Source organism: Natator depressus, chromosome 1 (assembly GCF_965152275.1).
Source record: "Natator depressus isolate rNatDep1 chromosome 1, rNatDep2.hap1, whole genome shotgun sequence".
Lineage (NCBI taxonomy): Eukaryota > Metazoa > Chordata > Testudines > Cheloniidae > Natator > Natator depressus.
This window is the reverse complement of record NC_134234.1, coordinates 92527298-92553100: the sequence shown is the minus strand read 5'-3', so window position 1 is coordinate 92553100 and position 25803 is coordinate 92527298. Positions and strand designations below refer to the sequence as shown.

The window sequence follows — 25803 nt, the reverse complement described above, 5'->3', positions numbered from 1 at the left end:
AGTGGAAGTCCAATCATTATCATACAACTTAAGTTCTCCAATCACCTTCCCTCAGGGATGAGTGATTTCTTCTTCCCTGTTGAACATTTCCCACTTGCCATGTTAGTTAATATTATTTTATTCTTATCTTAGAGGTAATAGAAGAGGTTAAGATGTATAGCTTGTTTTGTCACAATACACATTCTGAAACATACTATACATAAGAAAGGAATTATAACATTCTACCAAGAGCTGGCATGCAAGTGTTCTAATTTGTACTAATTAAAGTGACATGTTGTTCCCTAAAATACAGAGATTTTATAATAACGAACACTTGAAAACTACATTATAGGCTAGATTTACCTGTTAGACCGAGGGCCATACTAGTCTTGGCGCAGCATTTCAGAGCAAGCTTGAGGAAGGATCATGCCACCTTCCCACCCCCACCCTGGATATGCAAGAACTCCACAGCCTTTACGATGGTGAAGCCCCTACTCCCTGCCAGTGCATCTGAATGGTTCCATGGGTTGGTGTGGGGGCAAGCAAAGCCATGGGCCCACTTTCCTCCAACCTCCACTGGGATAACCATGGCATCCAGGGACACACAGAGAAAGCACCCCTACCAGGGCCAACCTGACCCTATTAAATAAAATAAAAATTACAATACTTGGTTTGTGGCACTTGCTCAAAATAAGATCATAGTTTAAAAAATAACACCAGAAACTTGGACACAGATGCACTGCTGACTTTGAAGTGCAGAACTAGGGAGACTATCAGGGTTGCCATTGTGCAGAGGAAACATTAAATCAAAGTGTTTGGGGTCTATCCACTTGCAAGTTTAAAACAATGCATAAGGGGCAACCCTCAGTTTCCTAGCAAACATTCCCTCTTTCTGTGATAGAAAAACTGGGGCTCTCTTTGTTGTTTTGTATTTTAAAACAAAAAGCTGCTACAATTGATACTAAGTGCAATTATTGTGGATAGTCTCAGCAGAAAAGCTAAGAAATGAATAGGCATAGAGCCTGAACTACTTTCTCGCTAATAAGAGAGGTCTGCCCCATCAAGGGAAGAAGCACACTGTGGCATAGTGCTGGTAAGTTTACATAGCTGCTGCCCATAATGAACCTACATTATAATCATACAACATGTATGATCACATCTTTAAGAAGGACATTTCAAAATTCTTCTATGGGATGATGCAAGTAATATACCAAAATCTTGCTCCAAGGTCTAAAGCTGAACTGACTTCAGGTATTGCAAGAGAAAACCGTGACCTTGAGAATATTTCAGCATTCACTTATGTGTTCTGTGACTTGAAAGACCCAAACACACATCAAGAACAGCATTTTAGGACATCTGGAATTCATGCAAGTTTATTTCGGGATATCTGGCTGTAATGGCCATACTTGAATTTAGCAATCACCTCAAATTTTGGGCAACACTGATGGTGATTTTCCTTTTGAACTCAATTGTACATTCAACACCCACATTTCCGCAAGTCATCTCTTTAAGGTCAAATAAAGTTTTAAACCTAGAGTTGGCTGAGAGCTTACACATGCTACAGAATTTTCTTCTCACCTGGGTTTGAGGGGAAGTGAAGGTGCTATAAATTTAAAACAAAAAAACAAATAAAATAAAGGGAAAGTTGATAGTAAAGAATGTCAATCAGAAGGTAGTAATTGTAGAAAATTGTAGAAAAGTAAGAGAAGCAAAAGGCTACAAGGAGGAACTCTTTGGCAAGCAGAGTTAAGGAGTTTTTAAATATATTAGAAACCAAAAGAATCCTGACCATGATTTTTGTCCACTGCTAGATGGCAATGGTAGAATTCTCAGTAATAATGCAGAAAAGGCAGAAGTGATCAATAAACATTTCTGTTTTGTACTTTGGTAAAAATAACAGATGAGATAGTCTCATAATATGGTCATGATGATAACAATCTTTCTATTCCACTAGTATTGCTGGAGGATATTAAATAGAAGCTACTAAACTTAGTAGTCAAGTGGGTGTGTTTCCAGTGGGATCCATCAAAGATCATTCCTTAGCCCTATGCTATTTAACATTTTTATCAATGACCTGGGCAAAAATTACATAAAATGATCACTGATAAAGTTGGCAGATGACACAAAAATTGGCAGAATGGTAAATAATGAAGCAGAGAGGTCACTGATTCAGAGTAATCTCAATTGCTTGTTAAACTGGGTGCAAGCAAACAATAAGCATTTTAATATGGCTAAACATAAATTTATAAATCTAGGAACAAAGCATGTAGGCCATACATACAGGATGGGGATTGTATCCTGGGAAGCGGTGACTCTGAAAAAAGATTTTGGGGTTGTGGTGGATAATCAACTGAAAATGAGCTGCCAGTGTGACGCTGTGACCAAAAAAGCTAATGTGATCCTGGGATGCATAAACAGGGGGATCTTGAGCAGGAGTAGAGAGGTTATCTTACCTCTATACTTGGCACTGGTGCGACTGCTGCTGGAACATCCAGTTCTGGTGCCCACGATTCAAGAAAGATGTTTATAAACTGGAGACAGTGAGCCATGAGAATGATTGAAGTATTAGAAAACATGCCTTATAGTGATAGACTCAAGGAGGTCAATCTATTTAGCTTAACAAAAAGAAGGGTAAGGTGTGACTTGATCACAGTCTGTAAGTATCCACATGGCGAACAAATATTTAATAATGGTCTCTTCAATCTAGCAGAGAAAGGTATAAAATAATTCAATGGCTGCAGGTTGAAGCTAGAAAATCTCAGACTGGCAATAAGGCATACATTTTTAATGTGAGAGTAATTAACCAATGGAACAATTTACCAAGAGTCATGGTGGATTCTCAGTCACTGACAATTTCTAATCAAGAATGGATGTTTTTTCTAAATGATTTATTCTAGGAACCATTTTAGGGAAGTTTTATGGCCTGTGTTATACAGGAGGTCAGACTAGATGATCACAATGGTCCCTTCTGATCTTGGAATATATTAATCTATTCTTCCTTCTATAAAAAGGAAATTCAATATACAACTAATCGTTTATTTAAAGCCTCAATAGTAAAAGCTCCTTACAAGTCAGCTAATTCAATTTTAAGAGTTTTTTTCCTATACACGAAGAGAAAACAGACACTTTTAGTTTGAATAACTTATTTCTGATTAAAAGAAAAATAAAAGCGACCAAAGTAAAGGTCCTATCAGAAAGCACCCAGTGCATTTCTCCCCTCTGGTGACATTCATCACTGAAAGGAGCACAAAATGGCTGCCTGTCTCTTTAGACAGCATAGCATTGGACGAACAAAGGTTTTTGCAAAGCAATTACCACCCCAAAACAGATGAGGACAAGAGGCCTAACACCTGAGGTATGTACTCAAAGACCAGAAAAAGGACAGAGGGGAAGCTAGTCCCGTAACCATGACAGTGGTAATTTGGTGTGAGGGTTTATAGTTCTGGAGCATGAATACAGTGTGGGCAGATAGGCATATTCTTGTAATCAAGTTAAATGTGAGTTAAGTTCCATGCCTCCAACTGCCATCCACATCAGCCTATGCAGAGGACCCTTCACCAGTGTGGAGGGGTTGTGGTGAGAGAACCTGCTGAAAAGCTACTATACCACCAACCCTGCCAAGGACTAATTGATCCGAGGGAGGGCTTTGCAGTGTGCATGCATATCAAAGTGAAATTCATCATGACACTTTTTAGATATTCAGAGGTGTAAAGTCCTAAACAAAGCACCTAATTAAACCCACTTCTTTATTTTTCTCAAAGGCCACTAGTTACCAGCCACACACAATTAATACACACAGCCCATCCTCCACAATTAAATACTCTTTTTGATAAAGTACAATAAGTATTAAGAGGAACTAAAATAGGTAACTTATCACAGATCAGTTTAAGCATATGATAACGTTAAGAAAATGCTTTTTGAATAAGCTTTAAAATGTACAGTAGAAAGATTTACCTTGAAAAGCAGCTGCATTATGAGATATTAAAAACTTTAAAGTAGAGCTTGATGTCTGAAGCACTTGTTGTATATCCTGCTTTACTACAATCTGGTATCTCTCCTCCATCTTTTTGGTACAACACGTTAGGTTTTTGGATGTACAAACTTGAAGATCAGCCCCTAGAGAAAGAAATACACTTTTATTTTCCAAATTTATCATTATGTGTACAGTGCATTGTGCTATACATGATCATAGAATCAAAGAAGATCAGCGTTGGAAGGCACCTCAGGAGGTCATCTAATCCAAGCCCCTGCTCAAAGCAGGACCAAACCCAACTAAATCATCCCAGCCAGGGTTTTGTCAAGCCAGGCCTTAAAAACCTCTAAGGATGGAGATTCCACCACCTCCCTAGGTAACCCATTCCAGTGCTTCACCACCCTCCTAGTGAAATAGTTTTTCCTTATATCCAACCTAGACCTCCCCCACTGCAACTTGAGACCATTGGTCCTTGTTCTGTCATCTGCCACGACTGAGAACAACCTAGCTCAGTGGTGGGCAACCTGTGGCCCGTCAAGATAATCCACTGGCAGGTCATGAGACAGTTTGTTTACATTGATTGTCCACAGGCACAGCCACCTGCAGCTCCCAGTGGCTACGGTTTACCGTTCCCGGACAATGGGAGCTCCGGGAAGTGGCATGGGCTGGCCGCCACTTACCGCAGCTCCCATTGGCCAGGAATGGTGAACCATGGCTACTGGAAGCTGTGGGTGGCCATGCTTGCAGACGGTCAATGTAAACAAACTGTCTCGTGACCTGCCAGCAGATTACCCTAACAGGCCATTTGCCTACCACTGGCCTAGCTTCATCCTCTTTGGAACCCCCCTTCAGGTAGTTGAAGGCTGCTATCAAATCCCCTCCCCCCACTCTTCTCTTCTGCAGACGAAATAATCCCAGTTCCCTCAGCCTTGCCTCATAAATTACGTACCCCAGCCCCCTAATCATTTTTGTTGCCCTCCACTGGACTCTCTCCAGTTTGTCCACATCCTTTCTGTAGTGGGGGGCCCAAAACTGGAGGCAATACTCCAGATGTGGCCTCACCAGTGCCAAACAGAGGGGAATAATCACTTCCCTCAATCTGCTGCAATGCTCCTACTAATGCAGCCCAAAATGCCATTAGCCTTCTTGGCAACAAGGGTACACTCTTGACTCATATCCAGTTTCTTGTCCACTGTAATCCCCAGGTCCTTTTCTGCAGAACTGCCGCTTAGTCAATTTCCCTTTTGTAAGAAACATGACGTAAGTAAGGGGTGGCCAAACTGTGGCTCACAAGCCACATAAGTCTCTTTTACAGTTAAAGTGCGGCTCTCAGAGCCCTCCCTACCCCCAACCCTTCCACCCCATTCTTCACCTACCAAAGTTGGTGGTGGGGAGCTTGGGACTTCTGCCTTCCAAGCAGGGTGGTGGAGTAGGGGCTTCTGCCCTGCACAGGGGGAGGGGGGAGTCTTGGGCCTTCAGCCCCACGGGGCACACCTGCTGTAGCTCAGGGCTTCAGCAGGAACGGGGCTGAAGCCCCAAGCCCTGGCAGGTGCACCCTGGCTATCAAATTTCTGAAGATTGTTGTATGCAGTTCGGAGGGTCAGTAAGTTTGGCCACTCCTGACACAGGTGAAAGCATTACCCAAAGCTCTCAAAGATGTCTGGTCCTGTTCCACAAAAAACAAATGCATGCTGAATTTTTATTTACCTTGTTTATTTGAATACCTTATATGTTTTCCCCTTTCTAAAGTAATACAGAGCAATGAAAAGTGTAAAGATCTAAGAAGAAAGAAATTAATATTTTAATTAAAAAACTGCAGTGTATCCAAATGTTCTCTTCTAAAAATGGGTAAATCAGCATTTCCAGAAAAAAGTGATAACTTTAAACATAGCATTATTAAGAATGTCTGTCTAAGAGTTAAATTCTGTTCTCAAATACAGAACTTTTATTGATATGTATCAAGAGATTTCTTAGGAATTTACATGAGAAATCCTCTTAAATCTGCCCTCTGGTTGAAAGTCTAATTCTGTTGCTAGGTTTACATGCTGGAGCCTCCTCGTGACAGATGGAAGAGAACCATAGGATGAGGACTGCAAGACTGAAAATGGGGAAATTGCCCAGGATAAAACTGACAAAACCTGATGTCATTTACTCTTGACTTCTAACCATGCTGCTACCCATTCTCATTCACCTTTCATTCCCCTGGCATTGAATCTACAAGAGCTTTATTTTATTTATATAATATTATATGCCTTTAGCTACTTTTAAAATCCTATTTCTAATCCTCTCTGTTAAATCATTCCATCCAAGATACTGTAAATAATATTTTGAGAAGGGAGGCATACACTTTATACAATGAATATTTCATGAGAGGTCTCAAATCAGGGTGTTTAAAATGGTATTTTCATAAAAAGCTATTTAACAACAATTTAAGCTATTGAGGATTATATCCGAGTGTTCTGGAAAGATGGGCAATGAATGACTTCACTAGGTCAAATTTATTCTCAGTTACATCAGTGTAAATCAAGAATATCTCTGCTGAAGTGCATGGAGTCATAGTGGAACAGCAGATTTTTATACAAAGGCTTTAAAGCATGTATATTAAAACTATGTACCAGAATATTAATGAAGACAGCCAAATGCAGCTTAGTTGGTTCCCATTTCCCCAATCAAATTAATGTTACATTGGATAAAGGGTAAACAAAACAAGGATCTTAACTGGTTCAGCCTCCTCACAAAGAAAAGTGCCCACAACCACTGATATTGGCCAGTGCATACATAAATTGTCTAGAACTCCAGCCATACATTAACAGTGCTATCACTTGATTCATGGAGGCAGGGATACACAGTACAACAGTAAAGATGGGGTGGGAAGCTCTTATAACTAGAAAAATCTTTTTGCTTGTTGCTTCAGAGACTAATCAGGTACACTTGGACCCCATTAACAATTATTTCCTAACAAGAACAGCCACCTTTCCAGTTGCCCTTAGACTTTAGAGCCTAAGCATACATGGTTTCCTCAAGCCACACATTCAGAATTTCTGTCACTCAGAACATGAAACAACTTGCAAGAGCCTACTGTCCCCTTTTTATTTTTTTTTTATCCAAACTGGCCACAAGTAGACAGCCTTTAAAGCGGTTGTTGCAGGGCCAGTCTAGTCATTTCTGGGCCCAATGCAGTGTGCCTTCTTGCCTTCACATTTGCAGATGGCATCCTCCATGCCTGGATCTCAACCCTTCTGTGAAGAAGGAAAGAGTCAGCTGTCTCTGCAACCCCATGAAGCATCTTGTACTCTGTCCCCAACCACTCCTATGGAAGTCCCACAAAAAAGACAATACAGCCTATGTCACTTTTCTTGTAAAGTGGGGAACCCCCAACCTTTAACAGAGACCATAGCTGTGGTAAGGGGATTCCCAAGCAGCATGGATCCAGTGTACCGACATGGCCAGGGGAATCATTATTATAGCTGCATATAGGAACCCCAATCAAGGATCAGATACCCACTGTGCTAGGTAATGTTGGGGTTTTACCAAGCCTCTCCCTACTACATACCCCAGGTATCTGGTCTCAGCTAGTCCTATCACACACTTGAGGGGGTTGGCAGTGAGGCCAACTTTCCGCAGGGCGTCTAGTACCGCTTCTACTTTCCCTAGGTGCGTTTCCCAGTCAGGGCTATGGATGACTATATCGTCTAAATAGGCGGCGGCAAACTGCTCTCTGCTCCAACTCCAAACCACTCTGCTCCAACTCCTTCCCCTGGCTGATTGAAGCAGGGGGTTTTATCAGGTGACTAGCTTCAGGTGCTCTAATTGGCTTCAGGTGCTTTTAATTAATCTATAGAAACCTTTCTTCCTTCTACAGGGAATAAGGCTTCTCCTAATCCTGGAACTTACATATCTCTCCTATATCACTCTCCTGCTGCCTTCTGGCCATGCTGTATCACAATACATATCAATTTTATGGCCCCCTCTTTCTGCCTACTTGCAAATTTTTGTGAACAAGCAAATTACTGAAATATACCCAAATCCTGCCTTCCAAGATTTTTGTAAATTTCAGTGCTATGTCGATTGTTAAGAATGGAGCAGGCAGGTAAAGAGACGGGATACAATATCCATTCATGTATGAAATTCAAACTCAGTCCTCTAGGTTTATCAGAGAGTCACTCCACAGAGAACCTGTGATTTTAGCAATATTGCAGCCTTCATTTTTGAGGGATGCTACTAGATTTTTCATTCTGCAAAAGCAAATTTAAAGACAAGTTTATCATGTTTAAGGTAGATTAAGTTTGGGAATGATCCCTTCAAAGAAAATTCTTCAATTTTGTTAGACTTTTCTGTTAAGTCCCCTGTTGGGTTTTATATGCAAGAATCGCAGTGTTCTTTTAATGTATTTTTTGTAACATTTGTATTTAATGTTATATTTATAATATAAATATACATTACATAAGCAGTTTGTATTGCTCTCATGAAGACTTATCTCTTGCCTGTCATTAGTTCCAAGATGAATATCTCATGACTTGGCCTCTTGACAACCCCAGGGGCAGAAAGCATTCAGTAAATTAGGTCAAACTTACGGGATGGGGGAATCTATCCTACGAAACAGGGACTCTGAAAAAGATTTGAGACTTGTAGTTGGTAATCAGCTGAACACAAGCTCCCAATATGATGCTGTGGCCAAAAGAGTTAATGCAATCCTGGGATGCATAAGCAGCGGAATCTTGAATAGGAATAGAGAGGTTATTTTACCTCTGTATTTGGCACTGCTGCGACTGCTGCTGTAATACTGTACCCAGTTTTGGTGCCCACAATTCAAGAAGAATGTTGATAAATTGGAGAGGGTTCAGAGAAGAGCCATGAGAATGAATAAATGCCTTATGGTGATAATCTCACAGAGCTCAATCTATTTAATTTAAAAAAGAGATGGCAAAGGGTGACTAGACTAAGGGGTGAGTATAAGTATCTAAATGGGGAACAAATATTTAATAATGGACTTCATTCTAGCAGAGAAAAGTATAACAAGACTCAATGGTTAGAAATTGAAGCTAAGCAAATTCAGCCAAATATAGCTGTAAATTTTTAACAGTGAGGATAACTGACCATTGGAACAATTTATGAAGGGTCACTGTGGATTTTCAATCACTGAGAATTTTTAAACCAAAATTGGATGTTTTTCTAAGATCTGCTCTAGGAATTATTTTGGGGCAGTTCTGTGGCCTGTGTTTTACAGGAGGTCAGATTAGGCCTTGGAATCTCTGAATCTCTGAACCCTGCAAAAACAGTGTTTTCTTAAAAAAAAAAATACAAATCTTTTACACAAAATTTCTTTTGGATATGTTTCCTGGCTGATATTTTCCAAAATCAAGAGAAACCAACTCAAATGTACACAGGTTAACTTCATGCAGGTTGTTCAAATGCCACAGCAAGGCTTGTATAAAAATCTGAACAGGGTAAGTGCACACAGGCAAAGGATTCTCCTTATCCTGGATTGCCTCCCACCATATGCAAATTACAGTTAAACCTTTCCTTCAGAGAAAGGATCCATCTTTCTTTCTGAATAGGAATTAATCACACAGAAAGGCTTAGCAGAGGCTCTATACATATGTAGAACCTCAGAGTTATGAACACCAGGGTTATGAACTGATCAGTCAACCACGCATCTCATTTGGAACTGGAAGTATGCACTCAGGCAGTGGCAGAGACACACAAAAAAGGCACATACAGTATAGTATTATGTTAAATGTAAACTACTAAAAAAATAAAGGGAAAGTTTTTAAAAAATTGACAAAACTGCTTCTGTGCTTGTTTAATTTAAATTAAGAAGGTTAAAAGCAGCATTCTTCTTCTGCATAGTAAAGTTTCAAATCTGTATTAAATCAATATTCAGCTGTACATTTTTGAAAGAACAACTATAATGTTTTGTTCAGCGTTATGGACATTTCAGAGTTATGAACAATCTCCATTCCCGAGGTGTTCATAACTCTGAGGTTCTACTGAGTACAGTACACAGACTAAATACACAGACCCCCTAGTGGACAGGGATTGAATCATTACGGTAGGAAACTGGGTAACCCATCTCACCAAGAGAAACAGGTCACCTATAAAGAATTAAGCAACTCCCTTACCAATTAAGCTAATTAGGATAAACTTGAAATATGCCACTTTGTAATGTTTAGTGTATGTTTAGTGTACTCCAAATTTGGTATAAATATTAATCAGCAGATTTTCTTCCTAGATTTCTAGAACAGCGATTCTCAAATTTTACAAAAAGAAAAGGAGTTCTTGTGGCACCTTAGAGACGAACAAATTTATTTGAGCATAAGCTTTTGTGAGCTACAGCTCACTTCATCAGACTGAATGCATCCAATGAAGTGAGCTGTAGCTCACGAAAGCTTATGCTCAAATAAATTTGTTCGTCTCTACGGTGCCACAAGTACTCCTTTTCTTTTTGCGAATACAGACTAACACGGCTTCTACTCTGAAACCTCTCAAATTTTAGCAACCCAAGGACCCCCATTTTGATTTAAAATGTTTCATGGACCCACCCCCACTCCACCCCTTCCCCAAGGCCCCACCTCTTCCCCACCTTTTCCCGCCCCCACTCTACTCCTGCCCCTCTTCTTCCCTGCCTCTTTCTGCCCCCTCCCTTGAGCACGTCCTGTCCCCACTTCTCCCCCTCCCTCCCAGCACCTCCTGCATGCCACTGAACAGCTGGTGTGCAAAAGGCATTGGGAGAGAGGGGGAGCAGTTGATCAGTGGGGCCAGCGGCCACGGATATGACTCACAGACCCCCTGGAGTACCCTCAAAGACCCCTCAGGGGTCCGTGGACCCCAGTTTGAGAAACTCTGTTCTAGAAGATGCTCTAGTTACTGTAACTCTGGCTTGCATTACTCTCAAAAATAGTTTTCTATACTCTATCTGCATCTTGTACCTCCCTGCTTTCCCATCACAGATATATCTCTCACCACTCCAATATGGAACACAGAGGAACAGACATGAAGCATAGGTCTCAGAAAGTTACTGTACAAATCTAGGTACTTTGGGAGATGAAAGGAACACTGGAAAAATCAACCCATGGTATTACTTAACAAATCAGCCATTAACTTCTGGACCCAGGATTTCTAACACAGAAAATAATATTAGATTTAAACTTAGTGACACCGATTTTCAGATCTGGCCAAGTAACATATGAGGCAGCTTGGCTGAGGTGTGTGCAAATGTGATTTTAAGCCCCCCAACCCCAAATCTGGGCTGGCTGCCTGATCTAAGTCATAACAATTTGAATATTGCTCTAAAGTAATCCAGTTGCTAATGGTTCCAAGGAACTGTTATAATACCCAGAGATTGCCAGGGTGCAGGGACTTTAGAAAGGGGTGAGCCTCGTGACCAGTTACATCAGTTTAGGACCACTTTGAACCAGCAGCATAGGGGAAAGCAAAAACGCAGTGGAGGATTGGGGCCATATTGAAGAGGGAGAAAGTCCTGTTTCATTAGATATTTTATTTAATTGCTAGTCTCTGTTTAAAATGAATTGTGAATTTTAATGTGGAAACTCTGGGTTTCATTTGACCTTCATTTGTTAGATATTTTATGCTGCCAGCCATGCGATTGCCTAAACTGGCAGTTTGAAACTGTTCAAGCAAAACAAAGGTCTCACATTTAAAATCACATTATTTTTCATTCATACCATAGGAGAAAAACCTGCATCTGACTACTAATAAAAGTCACTCAGCTGATGAGTATCCAACTGGTCCCTGCATGTCACTATTAGTCCTTGGATCCCACCCCTCACAATGAATTCCAAAGCTATTTTACTGACTACTCCCAGCATCCATTCTCATTGTGTTCACCCACATTCAATTTCACATAACTAAGACTGAGAATCAACTCTAATCAACTCATATCATGTGGTTTATTTTTTTTGCTGGCACCAGCTTTTTCCTTTCCTCCAGAAATGTACCTTGCCACTACGTTTTTAATGCGAAACACATAAACTGTTCACTATTGGATGAAATCAAAACTTCACACTTTCAAAAAGATTTACAGTGCAACCTATGAGCCAGATACCTTCTGGTAGATAACAAAAGAGCTATCAGCAAGGCAAAGAATATTTCACTGTTAATTTTAAACTGTTAAAATCCCAGTCTTATTTCACCTTGTTTTAACAAAAAATACACTATCCATATTTTGAAATTAAACATTAAGATAAAAACAAAAACCATTCTAGAGTTGTCCACTATGGCCAGAAGAAATTAAAAGCAGAAATAAGATTACCTCATTTCATGTCAGAGAATAGGTAAAGTGGAAAATGTTGAAAGCTGTTTGTTATTATAATATGCATTGATTTCACAGTTTTGATAAGGGTAATATTGTTCCAGTATAAATTGTCCTTTTCCCCCTTTTTATCTGAGAATAATTTTTAAACTAAGCCTCTAAGAGAGCCCTTCAAAACTTTGCAGAAAGCAACACAGATACTACATGTTTGAAATAGAGTTAAACACATGTATAGAGTTATACATGCATACAAATAGGATAATCATAGTACATCATAACCTTTCCAAGGATACCTCACATGATCCATCTTGCATGAAACATATCTTAGTTATGCCATATTCATATCATAACACTATCTCTATGAAGAATATGGCCTGTAGTGTCACATCACTGTTCTCCTTGTCTTGTGGTGTGGAATGTTGAGGAAAGGGCCTGTCCCTTGGAGCTGGTGAAGTGAAGAGCATATCCCAGTATGAAGAGTTCCCAGAGGGAAAGAGCTGTAGGACATAGGTAGATTGGCGTGGTATCCTATAATATAGTTACAGTATGCTCTCCAACCGGGTTGTCTTCCTTTCCATCACCTCCAGCAGCTGTGCCTTAAGGGCCCTAAACAGTTCCTTGTCCTTCTGTCTCTATTGCATCATGCTTACAGAAACCTTCCCTCTACTCTTCTGACTTTTTCTCCCTCTGCTGGGATGCAGCCATGTTATCCCTTGTCCTCTTTCTCTGGAGATTTGCCAGGTGTTCACTCAGTGATAATACTCTTGTTTGGGAGATAGAGGGAGAGGCACATGCCAGGTGCTAAAGAGGGGGAGGAAAAAGTATTTCTTGTCCAAATTCTAGTTCACAGGCCATTGAGCATATCTACCGCTAATAGTCGAAGATCAATTAATTGCCAAAATTAGGCTATCCCTTCATATCATCTCCTCCATAAAAACTTATCAAGCTTTGTCTTGAAGCCAGATATGTCTTTTGCCCCCACTGCTTCCCTTGGAAGGCTGTTCCAAAACTTCACTCCTCTGATGGTTAGAAACCTTCATCTAATTTCAAGTCTAAACTTCCTGCTGGCTAGTATATATCCATTTGTTCTTGTGTCCACATTAGCACTGAGCTTAAATAATTCCTTTCCCTCCCTGGTATTTATCCCTCTGATATATTTATAGAGAGCAATCATATCTCTGCTCAGCCTTCTTTGGGTTAGGCTAAACAAGCCAAGCTCTTTGAATCTCCTTTCATAAAACAGGTTTTCCATTCCTCGGATCATCCTAGTAGCCCTTCTCTGTACCTGTTCCAGTTTGAATTCATCCTTCTTAAACATGGGACACCAGAACTGCACACAGTATTCCAGATGAGGTCTCACCAGTGCCTTGTATAACGGTACTAACACCTCCTTATCTCTACTGGAAATACCTCGCCTGATGCATCCCAAGACCGCTTTTTTCATTGGCGGCTCATAGTCATCCTGTGATCAACCAATTCTCTGAGGTCCTTCTCCTCCTGTTACTTCCAAGTAATGCGTCCCCAGTTTATAACAGAATTCGTTACTAATCCCTACATGCATGACCTTGCACTTTTTACTATTAAATTTCATCCTATTACTATTACTCTAGTTTACAAGGTCATCCAGATCTTCCTCTATGATATCCCAGTCCTTCTCTGTATTGACAATACCTCCCAGCTTTGTGTCATCAGCAAACTTTATTAGCACATTCCTGCTTTTTGTGCCAAGGTCAGTAATAAAAAAAGATTAAATAAGATTGGTCCCAAAACTGATCCCTGAGGAACTCCACTAGTAACCTCCTTCCAGTCTGACAGTTCACCTTTCAGTGTGACCTGCTGTAGTCTCCCCTTTAACCAGTTTCTTATCCACCTTTCAATTTTCATATTGACCCCAATCTTTTCCAATTTAGCTAATTCTCCTCCATGTGGAACCGTATCAAATGCCTTACTGAAACTGAGGTAAATTAGATCCACTGCATTCCCTTTGTCTAAAAAATCTGTTACCTTCTCAAAGAAGGAGATCAGGTTGGTTTGACATGATCTACCTTTTGTAAAGCCATGTTGTATTTTGTCCCAATTACCATTGACCTTAATGACCTTAACTACTTTCTCCTTCATGAAAGGAGATGCACCTGGGGAGATGAGTTAGCATATTAATATGAAATAAAATTAAGCTAATATGATATAGAAAGTTTTAAAACAGAAAAATATACCAAGGTATAACTGTTAACTTGCAGATGGACCTGGATGAGCTTTGTAGCTTTTTTTTCATTTAAGACCTATACCATGTTTGCCACTTCCACTGTAAAGGATTTGAGCTAGAATTGGTTTTAAATCTAAAATGATTTCAGAGCACATTGGGATGAACACACTTCAACCCCATCTTGTTCAGAGGCAGTTACTTTAGATGATTCAAGGAAGGAGTCTGAAGAGTTAATATTAAGAACTTAAATAGACCGTTTTTAGGATAAAAATTAACTGAACTCTGTCTCTTCTCCTTCAATAACTGGAGTTTAGACCCTCCCATTTTATTTTATAGGGCACAGAACCAGCAATCTGAACCCTAAACCACCCATTGTGTTAGAGCATATCTGTCCTCATACATACTCTCCTGAAAGGCATTCAGCTAAGCCTTTTCCTTTTAACCCATACTATAAGCCCTTATTCAAGTGTATAAATTATTGTGCTGTCAAATTATTCTTAGAGTTTAAGGTCAGACGGAACCATTATGATCGTCTAATCTGACTTCTTTTATAACGCAGGCCATAAACGTAGTAATACCTGTATCAAACCCAATAACTTGTGGTGAATTAGAGCACAAAGTTTAGAAAGACTTCGTATCTGATAGATATCCAGTATAGCACCACTTTAGTGAAATGACCCTTACTAGGGGTCATTCAAGACCTGGTCCCTGGTTGTAAAGGGACAGTGTCACCTACTTATCAGAGCACATCAGTAGGGAAAAGGAACACCTAAATTCTACTCCTGATTGTGCCACATATAGAGCCTAACACTACTTCCACTGAAGTGAATGATAGTTTTCTCACTGACTTCAGTGGGAACAGGAACATACGCTTGCTGTGTGGCTATTGGGCAAGCCTCTGACTCTTTCATCCCCTTCCATCATCTATTAAACAGGGACTATTAGACTTATTTTTTCAAGGGGTCGCTGTGAGATTTAGTTAATCCATATCTGTAAAGCATAAGTGCTAAGTTTTAAATATTATTGTGCTATAAAGAGTTAAATAGCTTCCGGCATTCACCAGAATGTGTAAGTTACTGACAGCTAGGTACACAATATGACCTGAAGTATAACATTTTAGATTTCATTGCAGAATATTTAACAAGCCACCAGGCTTTCCCCCCTGATTTTCACTTTCCTTGACCTTCATCTGAGCACATATCTATTTTAATATATCAAAGCAAGGTAGTTACTTTTAACTCAACCCTATTACTAGTGTAGGGCACAATCAGAAATGAAATATGGCCATGTTTCACTGACACCGCACATTGCTGTGTAATATAAATCAACGTGTTTTACCAGCATCTTGAAGGAAAGCTCTCTCACTCACTTTGCATGGCTGAACTGGAGTAGCTAAAATTTTAATAACTATCTCTTTATTAAAGAAACAGTTATTGACACTACAAATTACTTTTTTTTAAGTCAGACATATGAAAATTAGATACAGCAGAGTTGAGGCAACACAGGAAAAAGTTAATATATATTTACAATATTGATTTTTTTAAAAAAAATCAGTTTATCACACTTGGTTCTTGTTTCATTAAATAGTTCAGTTGTCAGTCTAATACAGGTATTAAATCATTTAATTTTTTCTTAATTATTTCATCCTAGTCAACCACATTTTTACAGATGGCATTTGTTTTCACAGCCACAGGGATAAAATGCATTTTAGCAACTGCAGTCTCATGAGCTCTACTCAGGTATCTTATTTAATTTCAGTAAGTCAGTACATTTCTTGAACACCACAGTGATAAAAAGGGAGTGGGGGCAAGAATATAGCCTTAAAATAATTATTGTATTAATTTTCTAACATCAGATCAGAAGCCTTTCAATTTGGGATAATCCCAGAAGACTGGAAGATGATTCTATGGCATTCCCTGCAGCATTTTACTGTGAATTTTATGTCTAATTTATTTTACAAGACTGTCGTAAAAAAATATTAATGTACGTTTCCACTGAGTATTCATTCTCTTCATGAAGGATAACTAGTACTTCTTGTAGTGGCTTTTAGTCCTCTAAAGAAATTTGCTGGTTCATTTCCTTTCCCCAACCTAATCTCACGTTATCAATATTGCCCTCTACTTCTTAATGAAAAAAAACAAAGTGAATACAATATACCTCTCATAATTTTCTTACACAGACCTCTTCTGAAGATAAATTTTATGTTGTATCCAATTTGTATGGATTTTGTCAATAATATCTTAACTGTAAGAATATAATAAAAGTCCTGTCTCTGCTAAGTCACATTTTTGTGCTTTGGGAATTTTTTATATTTCAAAACTATTTACAATATCCTGGATGTCTACTGATATTCATATAAGGAATAAGAGAAAAAGGGACACAGAGAGAATTAAATTGTATAAGACATTTGACCAACAAAAGCTACATTTACTAGCAGTAATGGTTGCAGCAGGACACACTTGATCTGTCCAAAACCTTACAAGAATGGAATTAAGAAATTAAGAGAAAGACTTGTTGCACTGGCTTTCACTTTCACATGGCAAAATAGTATGAAGGCGTCTAATAGTGCCTTTGTATTAGTTGAATACCTTTTGAGATCTCCAGGTGAATGAATCATAGAATCATAGAATCATAGAATATCAGGGTTGGAAGGGACCCCAGAAGGTCATCTAGTCCAACCCCCTGCTCGAAGCAGGACCAATTCCCAGTTAAATCATCCCAGCCAGGGCTTTGTCAAGCCTGACCTTAAAAACCTCTAAGGAAGGAGATTCTACCACCTCCCTAGGTAACGCATTCCAGTGTTTCACCACCCTCTTAGTGAAAAAGTTTTTCCTAATATCCAATCTAAACCTCCCCCATTGCAACTTGAGACCATTACTCCTCGTTCTGTCATCTGCTACCATTGAGAACAGTCTAGAGCCATCCTCTTTGGAACCCCCTTTCAGGTAGTTGAAAGCAGCTATCAAATCCCCCCTCATTCTTCTCTTCTGCAGACTAAACAATCCCAGCTCCCTCAGCCTCTCCTCATAAGTCATGTGCTCTAGACCCCTAATCATTTTTGTTGCCCTTCGCTGGACTCTCTCCAATTTATCCACATCCTTCTTGTAGTGTGGGGCCCAAAACTGGACACAGTACTCCAGATGAGGCCTCACCAGTGTCGAATAGAGGGGAACGATCACGTCCCTCGATCTGCTCGCTATGCCCCTACTTATACATCCCAAAATGCCATTGGCCTTCTTGGCAACAAGGGCACACTGCTGACTCATATCCAGCTTCTCGTCCACTGTCACCCCTAGGTCTTTTTCCGCAGAACTGCTGCCTAGCCATTCGGTCCCTAGTCTGTAGCGGTGCATTGGATTCTTCTGTCCTAAGTGTAGGACCCTGCACTTATCCTTATTGAACCTCATCAGATTTCTTTTGGCCCAATCCTCCAATTTGTCTAGCTCCTTCTGTATCCTATCCCTCCCCTCCAGCGTATCTACCACTCCTCCCAGTTTAGTATCATCCGCAAATTTGCTGAGAGTGCAATCCACACCATCCTCCAGATCATTTATGAAGATATTGAACAAAACCGGCCCCAGGACCAACCCCTGGGGCACTCCACTTGACACCGGCTGCCAACTAGACATGGAGCCATTGATCACTACCCGTTGAGCCCGACAATCTAGCCAGCTTTCTACCCACCTTATAGTGCATTCATCCAGCCCATACTTCCTTATCTTGCTGACAAGAATACTGTGGGAGACCGTGTCAAAAGCTTTGCTAAAGTCAAGAAACAATACATCCACTGCTTTCCCTTCATCCACAGAACCAGTAATCTCATCATAAAAGGCGATTAGATTAGTCAGGCATGACCTTCCCTTGGTGAATCCATGCTGACTGTTCCTGATCACTTTCCTCTCATGTAAGTGCTTCAGGATTGATTCTTTGAGGACCTCAATGAATACCTGGCAAGTTGTAATGAAAGCATAAAAAAGCACTGGGGAAATACAGATAGGCTAATGGCCTATACAAGATGGAAATGGAGCTACTTGAGACAGGAAATGGAGATGGAGACACATTTCCGATATGTACTAGGATATATAGAGAAAGTGGCCATTTGACCTGTATCTCATTAAATTCATAGTCTGTAGCTATGGTTATAAGGAATGTCTTCTTCTTAGGTGTACAGTACAGATGATACTCTGATCAATATCAAGAGCTTTGTCCAAGGTCCCAAGAGCTTTGTCAAACAATACTTCAACCCCAAAACAGAGAGAGAGAGAGAGAGATATGCACCAGAGGGAATACCCCTGAGATAGCTAAACCAAGATTTTCACCCTGTCATACTCACATCGAAACCAAGTGAATTCCTGAGAAGAAATGCAGTTTTCATAGGCACAGCCATCAAAGCAAACTAATTACCTTGAGCAACCCTTCCAAAAACTAGGGTCTTGTAAGGTGAGTGAGGACTGGCACCTGGACATGTGAGGGTGGATTCTGAAATCAGAACCCATGCAGACCTTTAAACCAGATCTTAAAGTTCAAAAGTGTAATAAATAGCAAAGTTAAATACAAGAAAGGTTTTTTTGGTCAAAAGCTCTGGCTTTTCAGTAGGACCCACTAACAGGGTGGCCAGATGTCCTGATAAAATCGGGACTGACCCATATTTAGTTGTTTGTCCCGCGTCCCGACTGATGTACAGTCGGGACACCATTTGTCCCGATATTTTGCTTCGGCGGCACTCTGGCTTTTTTTTTTTGGCGCTTGGGGCAGCAAAAAACCTAGAGCCGGCCCTGGTGGTGCTGGGGGGGGGGAAGGAGGGGGGTTTGAGCCTGTGGATGCCCCCTCATGCGTCCCGATATTTTGTTCTTGTCATCTGGTCGCCCTACCCACTAAACTCTTGAAGAACATCTTCAGCAATTCAGAAGTCAGGGTATTGACTCAAGAAAATTCAGGCTAAGGTGGATATTCTCACCGCAGTCTGAAGACAAAAGATCCATTAAATTGCAAAGTGGTCCTAATATCAGACCTAGGATGAAGACAAAACTGCCAAGATCTGGTTAGGTCTGTAGACAACAACATCTTGGCTCCATCCTGGTGGGGCTGTATACAGATCTCCTAAACCAACATAATCAGAGGGAACATGTAAAGGAATTCCTGATTCCATTCCAAGAAAGGGGAGTCTGCCAATGATATTGGATCTTGTTTGATCCTGAAGCAAAACCTGAGATAACTGGTGTTCTCCTTGAGGGTAGAGAGACCTACTTGGGACTTACTTCCTTTGCATGTCAGGTAATGCCAGAATGAGACCTAAGACATACATTTCCATCTTAGGAAAACTTTCTTCAAAGAATCTGCCTGGACATTGGGAGGGAGGCACATGGATATCCGCTCTCCCTTCAGCAGATGAATCTTTGGTCTTAATCAAAGGAAGAAAGCCTTTGAGACTGAACAATTATCTTCTCAACTCTAGAATTCTGATGTAGATCCTTCTTCTCCTCCAAAGTCCACAAATCTCAAGAAGGCAGAAGAACAAGATGAACATCCCAGTCCAGCATCTGGAAATATTACCATAGATGGTGTCATAAATATAAAGGGAAGGGTAAACACCTTTAAAATCCCTCCTGGCCAGAGAAAAAACCCTTTCACCTGTAAAGGGTTAAGAAGCTAGGATAAACTCACTGGCACCTGACCAAAATGACCAATGAGGAGACAAGATACTTTCAAAAGCTGGAGGGGAGGAGAAACAAAGGCTCTCTCTGTCTGTGTGATGCTTTTGCTGGGAACAGAACAGGAATGGAGTCTTAGAACTTAGTAAGTAATCTAGCTAGATATGTGTTTGATTCTGTTTGTTTAAATGGCTGAGAAAATAAGCTGTGCTGAATGGAATGGATATTCCTGTTTTTGTGTCCTTTTGTAACTTAAGGTTTTGCCTAGAGGGATTCTCTATGTTTTGAATCTGATTACCCTGTAAGGTATTTACCATCCAGATTTTACAGAGGTGATTCTTTTTACTTTTTCTTCAATTAAAATTCTTCTTTTAAGAGCCTGATTGCTTTTTTCATTGTTCTTGAGGTCCAAGGGTTTGGGTCTGTGTTCACCTATGCAAATTGGTGAGGATTTTTATCAAGCCTTCCCCAGGAAAGGGGTTGTAGGGTTTGGGGAGGATTTTTTGGGGGAAAGACATTTCCAGGCTCTTTCCCGGTTATATATCTGTTAGACGCTTGGTGGTGGCAGCGATAAAGTACAAGGGCAAAAGGTAAAATAGTTTGTACCTTGGGGAAGTTTTAACCTAAGCTGCTAAAAATAAGTGTAGGAGGTTTTCATGCAGGTCCCCACATCTGTACCCTAGAGTTCAGAGTGGGGAAGGAAACTTGACAGATGATAAAGAATGTGAGAAGGGAATTCCATGATGAACATTTTGCATCTTGAATAACCTGAGACACAAGTGACCCAGGTATAAGCAGTGTCAAGAAGCAGTATAATCATTGTTATGGAGACCCCAGACATAGCCTGGATAAAGACAATACCCAATTACACTGTTAAGGACTAAAAAAAGTCTTAAGGACTACACACATGAACGTAGAGGCAGATGAAGTCATAACAACAGTATTCTTTTTAAAATTTGTTGAAAGTATCTCATGGATACTTGTGGCTAGCTGGATTGATCTAACAGGGCTGGAGTTTGTCCTGTGAGAGGAGGTGATGGAATGCCAATGCCATCTTATACATAGCAATGTTCTTGTGTTGCACGGGCGAGGAAAATAGCACAACATACCAACAATTCCAAGGAATTTTGATCTTGATCTCTATTGGGAATAACAGATTCACAAGTTAAGTGCTTTCCCATTAGTCATTGAATTGGATCTCTGATAGTGACAAACAAACAGGTAGTTTAAAACAACATAAGAATGCTTCTGAGGCACCTGTACTTGATGCAGATTGCCTGCTATGAACACACACGGGATGAAAATTCAAGGCCTGAGTTTCTTTTTTCTTTTGGGAGGAAGGGAGGTTACCAGGGGTGCAAAAATATATTTTCTGAGCCAATGTGAACTTGGAAAAGCATTTAACTTCATGCTGGGAGATAAGAAATCAGCCCACAGCTTTGCCTAAATTTCTCACAATAGTATGTCCATTCTTACTTATGTGTAAGATAAGATAGCTCTGTGAATGAATAAAGGGACACAGAACCATTTCACCATCACTCATAGAAATATAGCCATATAGTCAGTAATGAGCAAAAGGCACATCTGACATTCAGCTTCAGTCCAGTTCCTAATTATCAAGTGTCCATGTCAAAAATTATCCTCAGAACTGGCAAATATGTTGCTTTTCCCCCAATAGAGGTCAATGACTTAAGACTGAACTGGTTGGTTGCTCCAGTGCATTGGCAGCATTCCTACACCTAAAACAGGCAAAGTGCAGGCAACAGACCTCTCTCTACAGAGGCCTTCTATTGGGGACATTCCCAATCACTAAATTCACTAAAACTTGTAAAAATATACTGTACATTTTTGAATAAAGTAATTTTCTATCTGCTTCCTTAGAAGTCTAACAAAAATATTGAGTCATCAGGGTATCTTCACTGCATCTGGGAGTGAGCCTCCCAGCCCAGGTCCACAGACATGTGCTAGTTGGGATCATGTTAGTGCGTTAAAAATAATTGTGCAGATGGTGCTTTAACATTACTATTCAGGCTGGAGTTGGTGTAGACGTACCCTAAAGGGCCTGTTTACCTGCAAGCAACAACATTTTATTATTTGATATAGTTGGTATCCAGTATTCCCATCACTAAAAACAGTATCATTTTCATTAACACGCCCAGTAAGAAGTATATTTTATCTGTTTCCCCTGCACACATTAAACAAACCTGTAAAATCCCAACATAGCACGTACACATTCAGATTGATAAGGTAACAACTTCTGCCAAGATTCTGTTGCTTGGGAAACCACTTCCTTGGTATTCAGTACTGTCTTCCTTAGTCTCCGGTTCTCAACAGGTATATCTATATCTAAAGGTTTTATCACTGCTTGGAATTGAAAACACAAGAGTGATGAACCTCTACAAAGTGTTGTCAGGTTACTTGGGAAATAAAGTGTTGCATAGTAGCACCATTTTACTCAATGGAATTATTGTGCAATGCATCAGAATTTTTGATTGGGAGTGTGTGGTCCAGTTGTCAGATCAGGGGACTAGAACTTAGGACCTGTGGATTCTATTTCGAGCTCTGCCACTGATTTGATATGTGACATTAGTCATATCAATAGTGGCCTGATTTTCAGAGGCACTGACCACCTACAGCACCCACTGATTTCAACAGGTACTCAGCACCTCTTAAATAAAATCAGGTAAAATGAGGTACCTATCTGTAAAATACCTGTCTTGTGAGGCTTCATGTTCAGGAGGCATTATATACCATTGGTACAAACATTATATGTACATAATGAAATAGCTTTTAACAGGGGTTCCCAAACTTGGTTTGTGGCTTGTTCAGGGTAAGCCCCTGGCAGGCCGCGAGACACTCTATTTACCTGAGTGTCCACAGGTATGGCCGCTCGCAGCTCCCAGTGGCTGCATTTCGCCGTTCCTGGCCAATGGGAGCTGGGGGAAGCGGAGCGGGCCGGGCCGAGCCACTGCTTCCCGCAGCTCCCATTGGCCGGGAACGGCGAACCGCAGCCACTGGGAGCTACGAGCGGCCATACCTGTGGACACTGAGGTAAATAGAGTGTCTCGCGGCCTGCCAGGGGCTTACCCTGAACAAGCCACAAACCAAGTTTGGGAACTCCTAGCTTATAACTATTCATGTTATCCAAATTCTGCATAATTTCAAATAAATGTCAAACCTTCACGTTTTGAAACCTTCTTCCACTTTTTCCAGGGGGGGAGAAGGGAATCATGGTATTTTACATAGACCAGCCTTATGTTACAATTACAAAAAGATCATTAGAACACCCAGAAATGTTCTAAAATAAAATAAGTATTTGTTTATGGCTGTGGTTTGTAGCTGACTCTGATATTCTCATTTCAATCACTCCTTTACTTTTATATTAAACATTAAAAAAATAAATAGCATCTTTTTAACATGGATATCACTCCAAGCTCCTATGGGAACATTGTTTTTTACTTTAAGACTGCTAATCACGTACATATAAAAGTTCATTTTATTGACTATTTCTGTTCCAGCTCATTAAACACAGCTGCTTTTAATGACCGGAGTAAAGTAACTGAATCCAACATGCAAAAGAACCCAATTGACTAAGAACAGAGTGATAGTTTGAGACCCACTACATGGATTTGTACATGTGTTTCTTAACTAGGGCTGTAGAACTAACAGCAGTTTTATTGCAGAAGTGTGTGCATGACAGTGAGAGAGAGAGAGAAAGAGGGTCATTCTGTTTCAATTTCACCAATATCAAGAAAATGTCTGCATATTTTTTATATGAGCCTCCTCTCTCCCCCAGAAGAAGTTTACACCAGTGGCAGATTATGTTGATTATGGAATAGTGGAAAAAACTTTTTAGCTCCAGTAACAACCAAGGAAAACACTATTTCTTTTATACAGAGCTCTGAAGGCTTCTAGACTGCAACCCATTTAGAATGATTTTTTAGGTAAGTCCTACCACTAATACGAGGAATAATCTGGTCCTGTGTGTGAAGTATTCACAAATTTGGCCTGCCATAAGTTTCGTAATGAAGAGCTACCTACATGAGCGCACTGTAAAAGTGGGCTAATTAATAAGTTGCCTTAAGTGAGCCACAGCTTTATTGAGAATGAAATTTTAACTATTCTTTTGCTTTAGGTGTATTTACTTACTAAAGGCCTTGAGTTGAATTCATACTCTCATACATGGCTTCAGTCCTGCAAATCCTTATTCCCAATAACTTGATCCACTCATCTGACAGTTTGCAGAAACAGGTCTTTAGCCATTAGTGAAAGAGAAAATAGCATATTTAAGGCCAAATTCTGCTCACCTTACTTTGTGACTTGTCCCTCTAAGCCAAACTCAGAGACCACAGAGTCTGCTCAGAACATCCTGGCCTGGTTAAGCTCCACTCCACTGAGCACTATTCGCTTCCAGAAAGGGACAGACTCCCCTTCAGCACTAGCTGCTCCATTGCTATCAAACCCACCTTCCTCCTTTTTGAGCTTGGTGGCAATCCCCACAATATATGCCAAATGTTGCTTCCACACAGGCCATTCTGCTGGTCTATCACAGCTGAAACACCCTGGTTCATTTCTTTATATTAAGGAACAAACTCATCTTTTTAAAGGTTTACTTCAGACTCTTCATTATATATGGAGTAACAGTCCTCCTTATACAATAGCAGGGGTGGATAAAAATCATTTTTTTTAAATCAATTTTTTTTATAACATGCTTTTTAAGGAAAAAACCTAAAGATAGTTTAATTAAGATACATTACAGCTCAAAGATATCTCACCATTGAATAGGGATTATAAATTCTAATTCTATAGTATGAGACAATAGATTCATGTAATGTTTAAGAAAACTTTTGTAAATGAGTTCCAATAGTTCATGGATTAGGGACCCAATTTTATGGGGTTCCAGGGGCTTCTGTATAGATTATTTAGGTTAATCTTTCTATCTACAATATGGGACTCAGTGCTCAGTCTAGAAGATACCATCAGAGATGCTTAGTTTTGCAGTTCTCAAACTGTGGATTTGTGTCTCCAGCGATAACATGCTTGTTAACAGCAAAAATAATATCTAGAGGTGGGAAATAACAGACCTCAATCCTATTGTCCCTCTGCAAATTTGTGTACACAGAGTCAATCCCTTACCTCTCTATAAAAGTTTCAAAAAGTTCAGTGAATAGAGGAGGATTGTTGGGGGTGGAATAGATCTGGACAAGGAGAAGCAGTCTGGAGACAAATGTGAGAAGGGAGGGACAGGCAGTAGAAACAAAAGTGAAACTGTTTGAGCAGCATATTCCAGAAGTCTTCAGGTCTTTCTGAGTGTAGCCTTCATTGATTTGAGATCTACCATACCATTCTCTCACTAGAAGGGAAAACCTATAATGGAAGCAGGCCGTAAAAGAGAGCCAGTTTGGGAATATATTAATGAAGTTCCTCTACCTGTGGGTAAAACAGGCAAGCGTGCAAAATACAAACAGTGCAACAAAGAAATGCAAGGCCTGATTGCCCAAATAAAACATCGTGAGAAGTGTTCCTGCTCAGGAGGAAGCTGTGTTGAAGATGATGAAAGAAACATGTCTGAACATGCAGGATCTTCAGGTTGGTAAACTTTATTTATTTCATACTTCTTTCTTAAGGACTGCCTGTCTTCCTTCTGACCTATTCTTAAATTCTCATGTTTGAGCAAAAAATATAGATGTTACTCTATGGTACTATCATTTTAGATGCAGTTGTG

General features: G+C 40.1%; 1 protein-coding gene across 2 annotated transcripts in view; it reads right to left on the bottom strand.

The window, feature by feature from the left end:
• The window catches only part of GPC5 (glypican 5), a 1060457-nt gene that overhangs the window by 1023330 nt on the left and 11324 nt on the right, over positions 1-25803 (bottom strand). For both annotated transcript variants that reach the window (XM_074962530.1, XM_074962537.1), the window contains exon 2: positions 3934-4095. In XM_074962530.1, coding sequence (XP_074818631.1) covers positions 3934-4095 — 162 coding nt within the window. The remainder of the gene's footprint in view (positions 1-3933; positions 4096-25803) is intronic.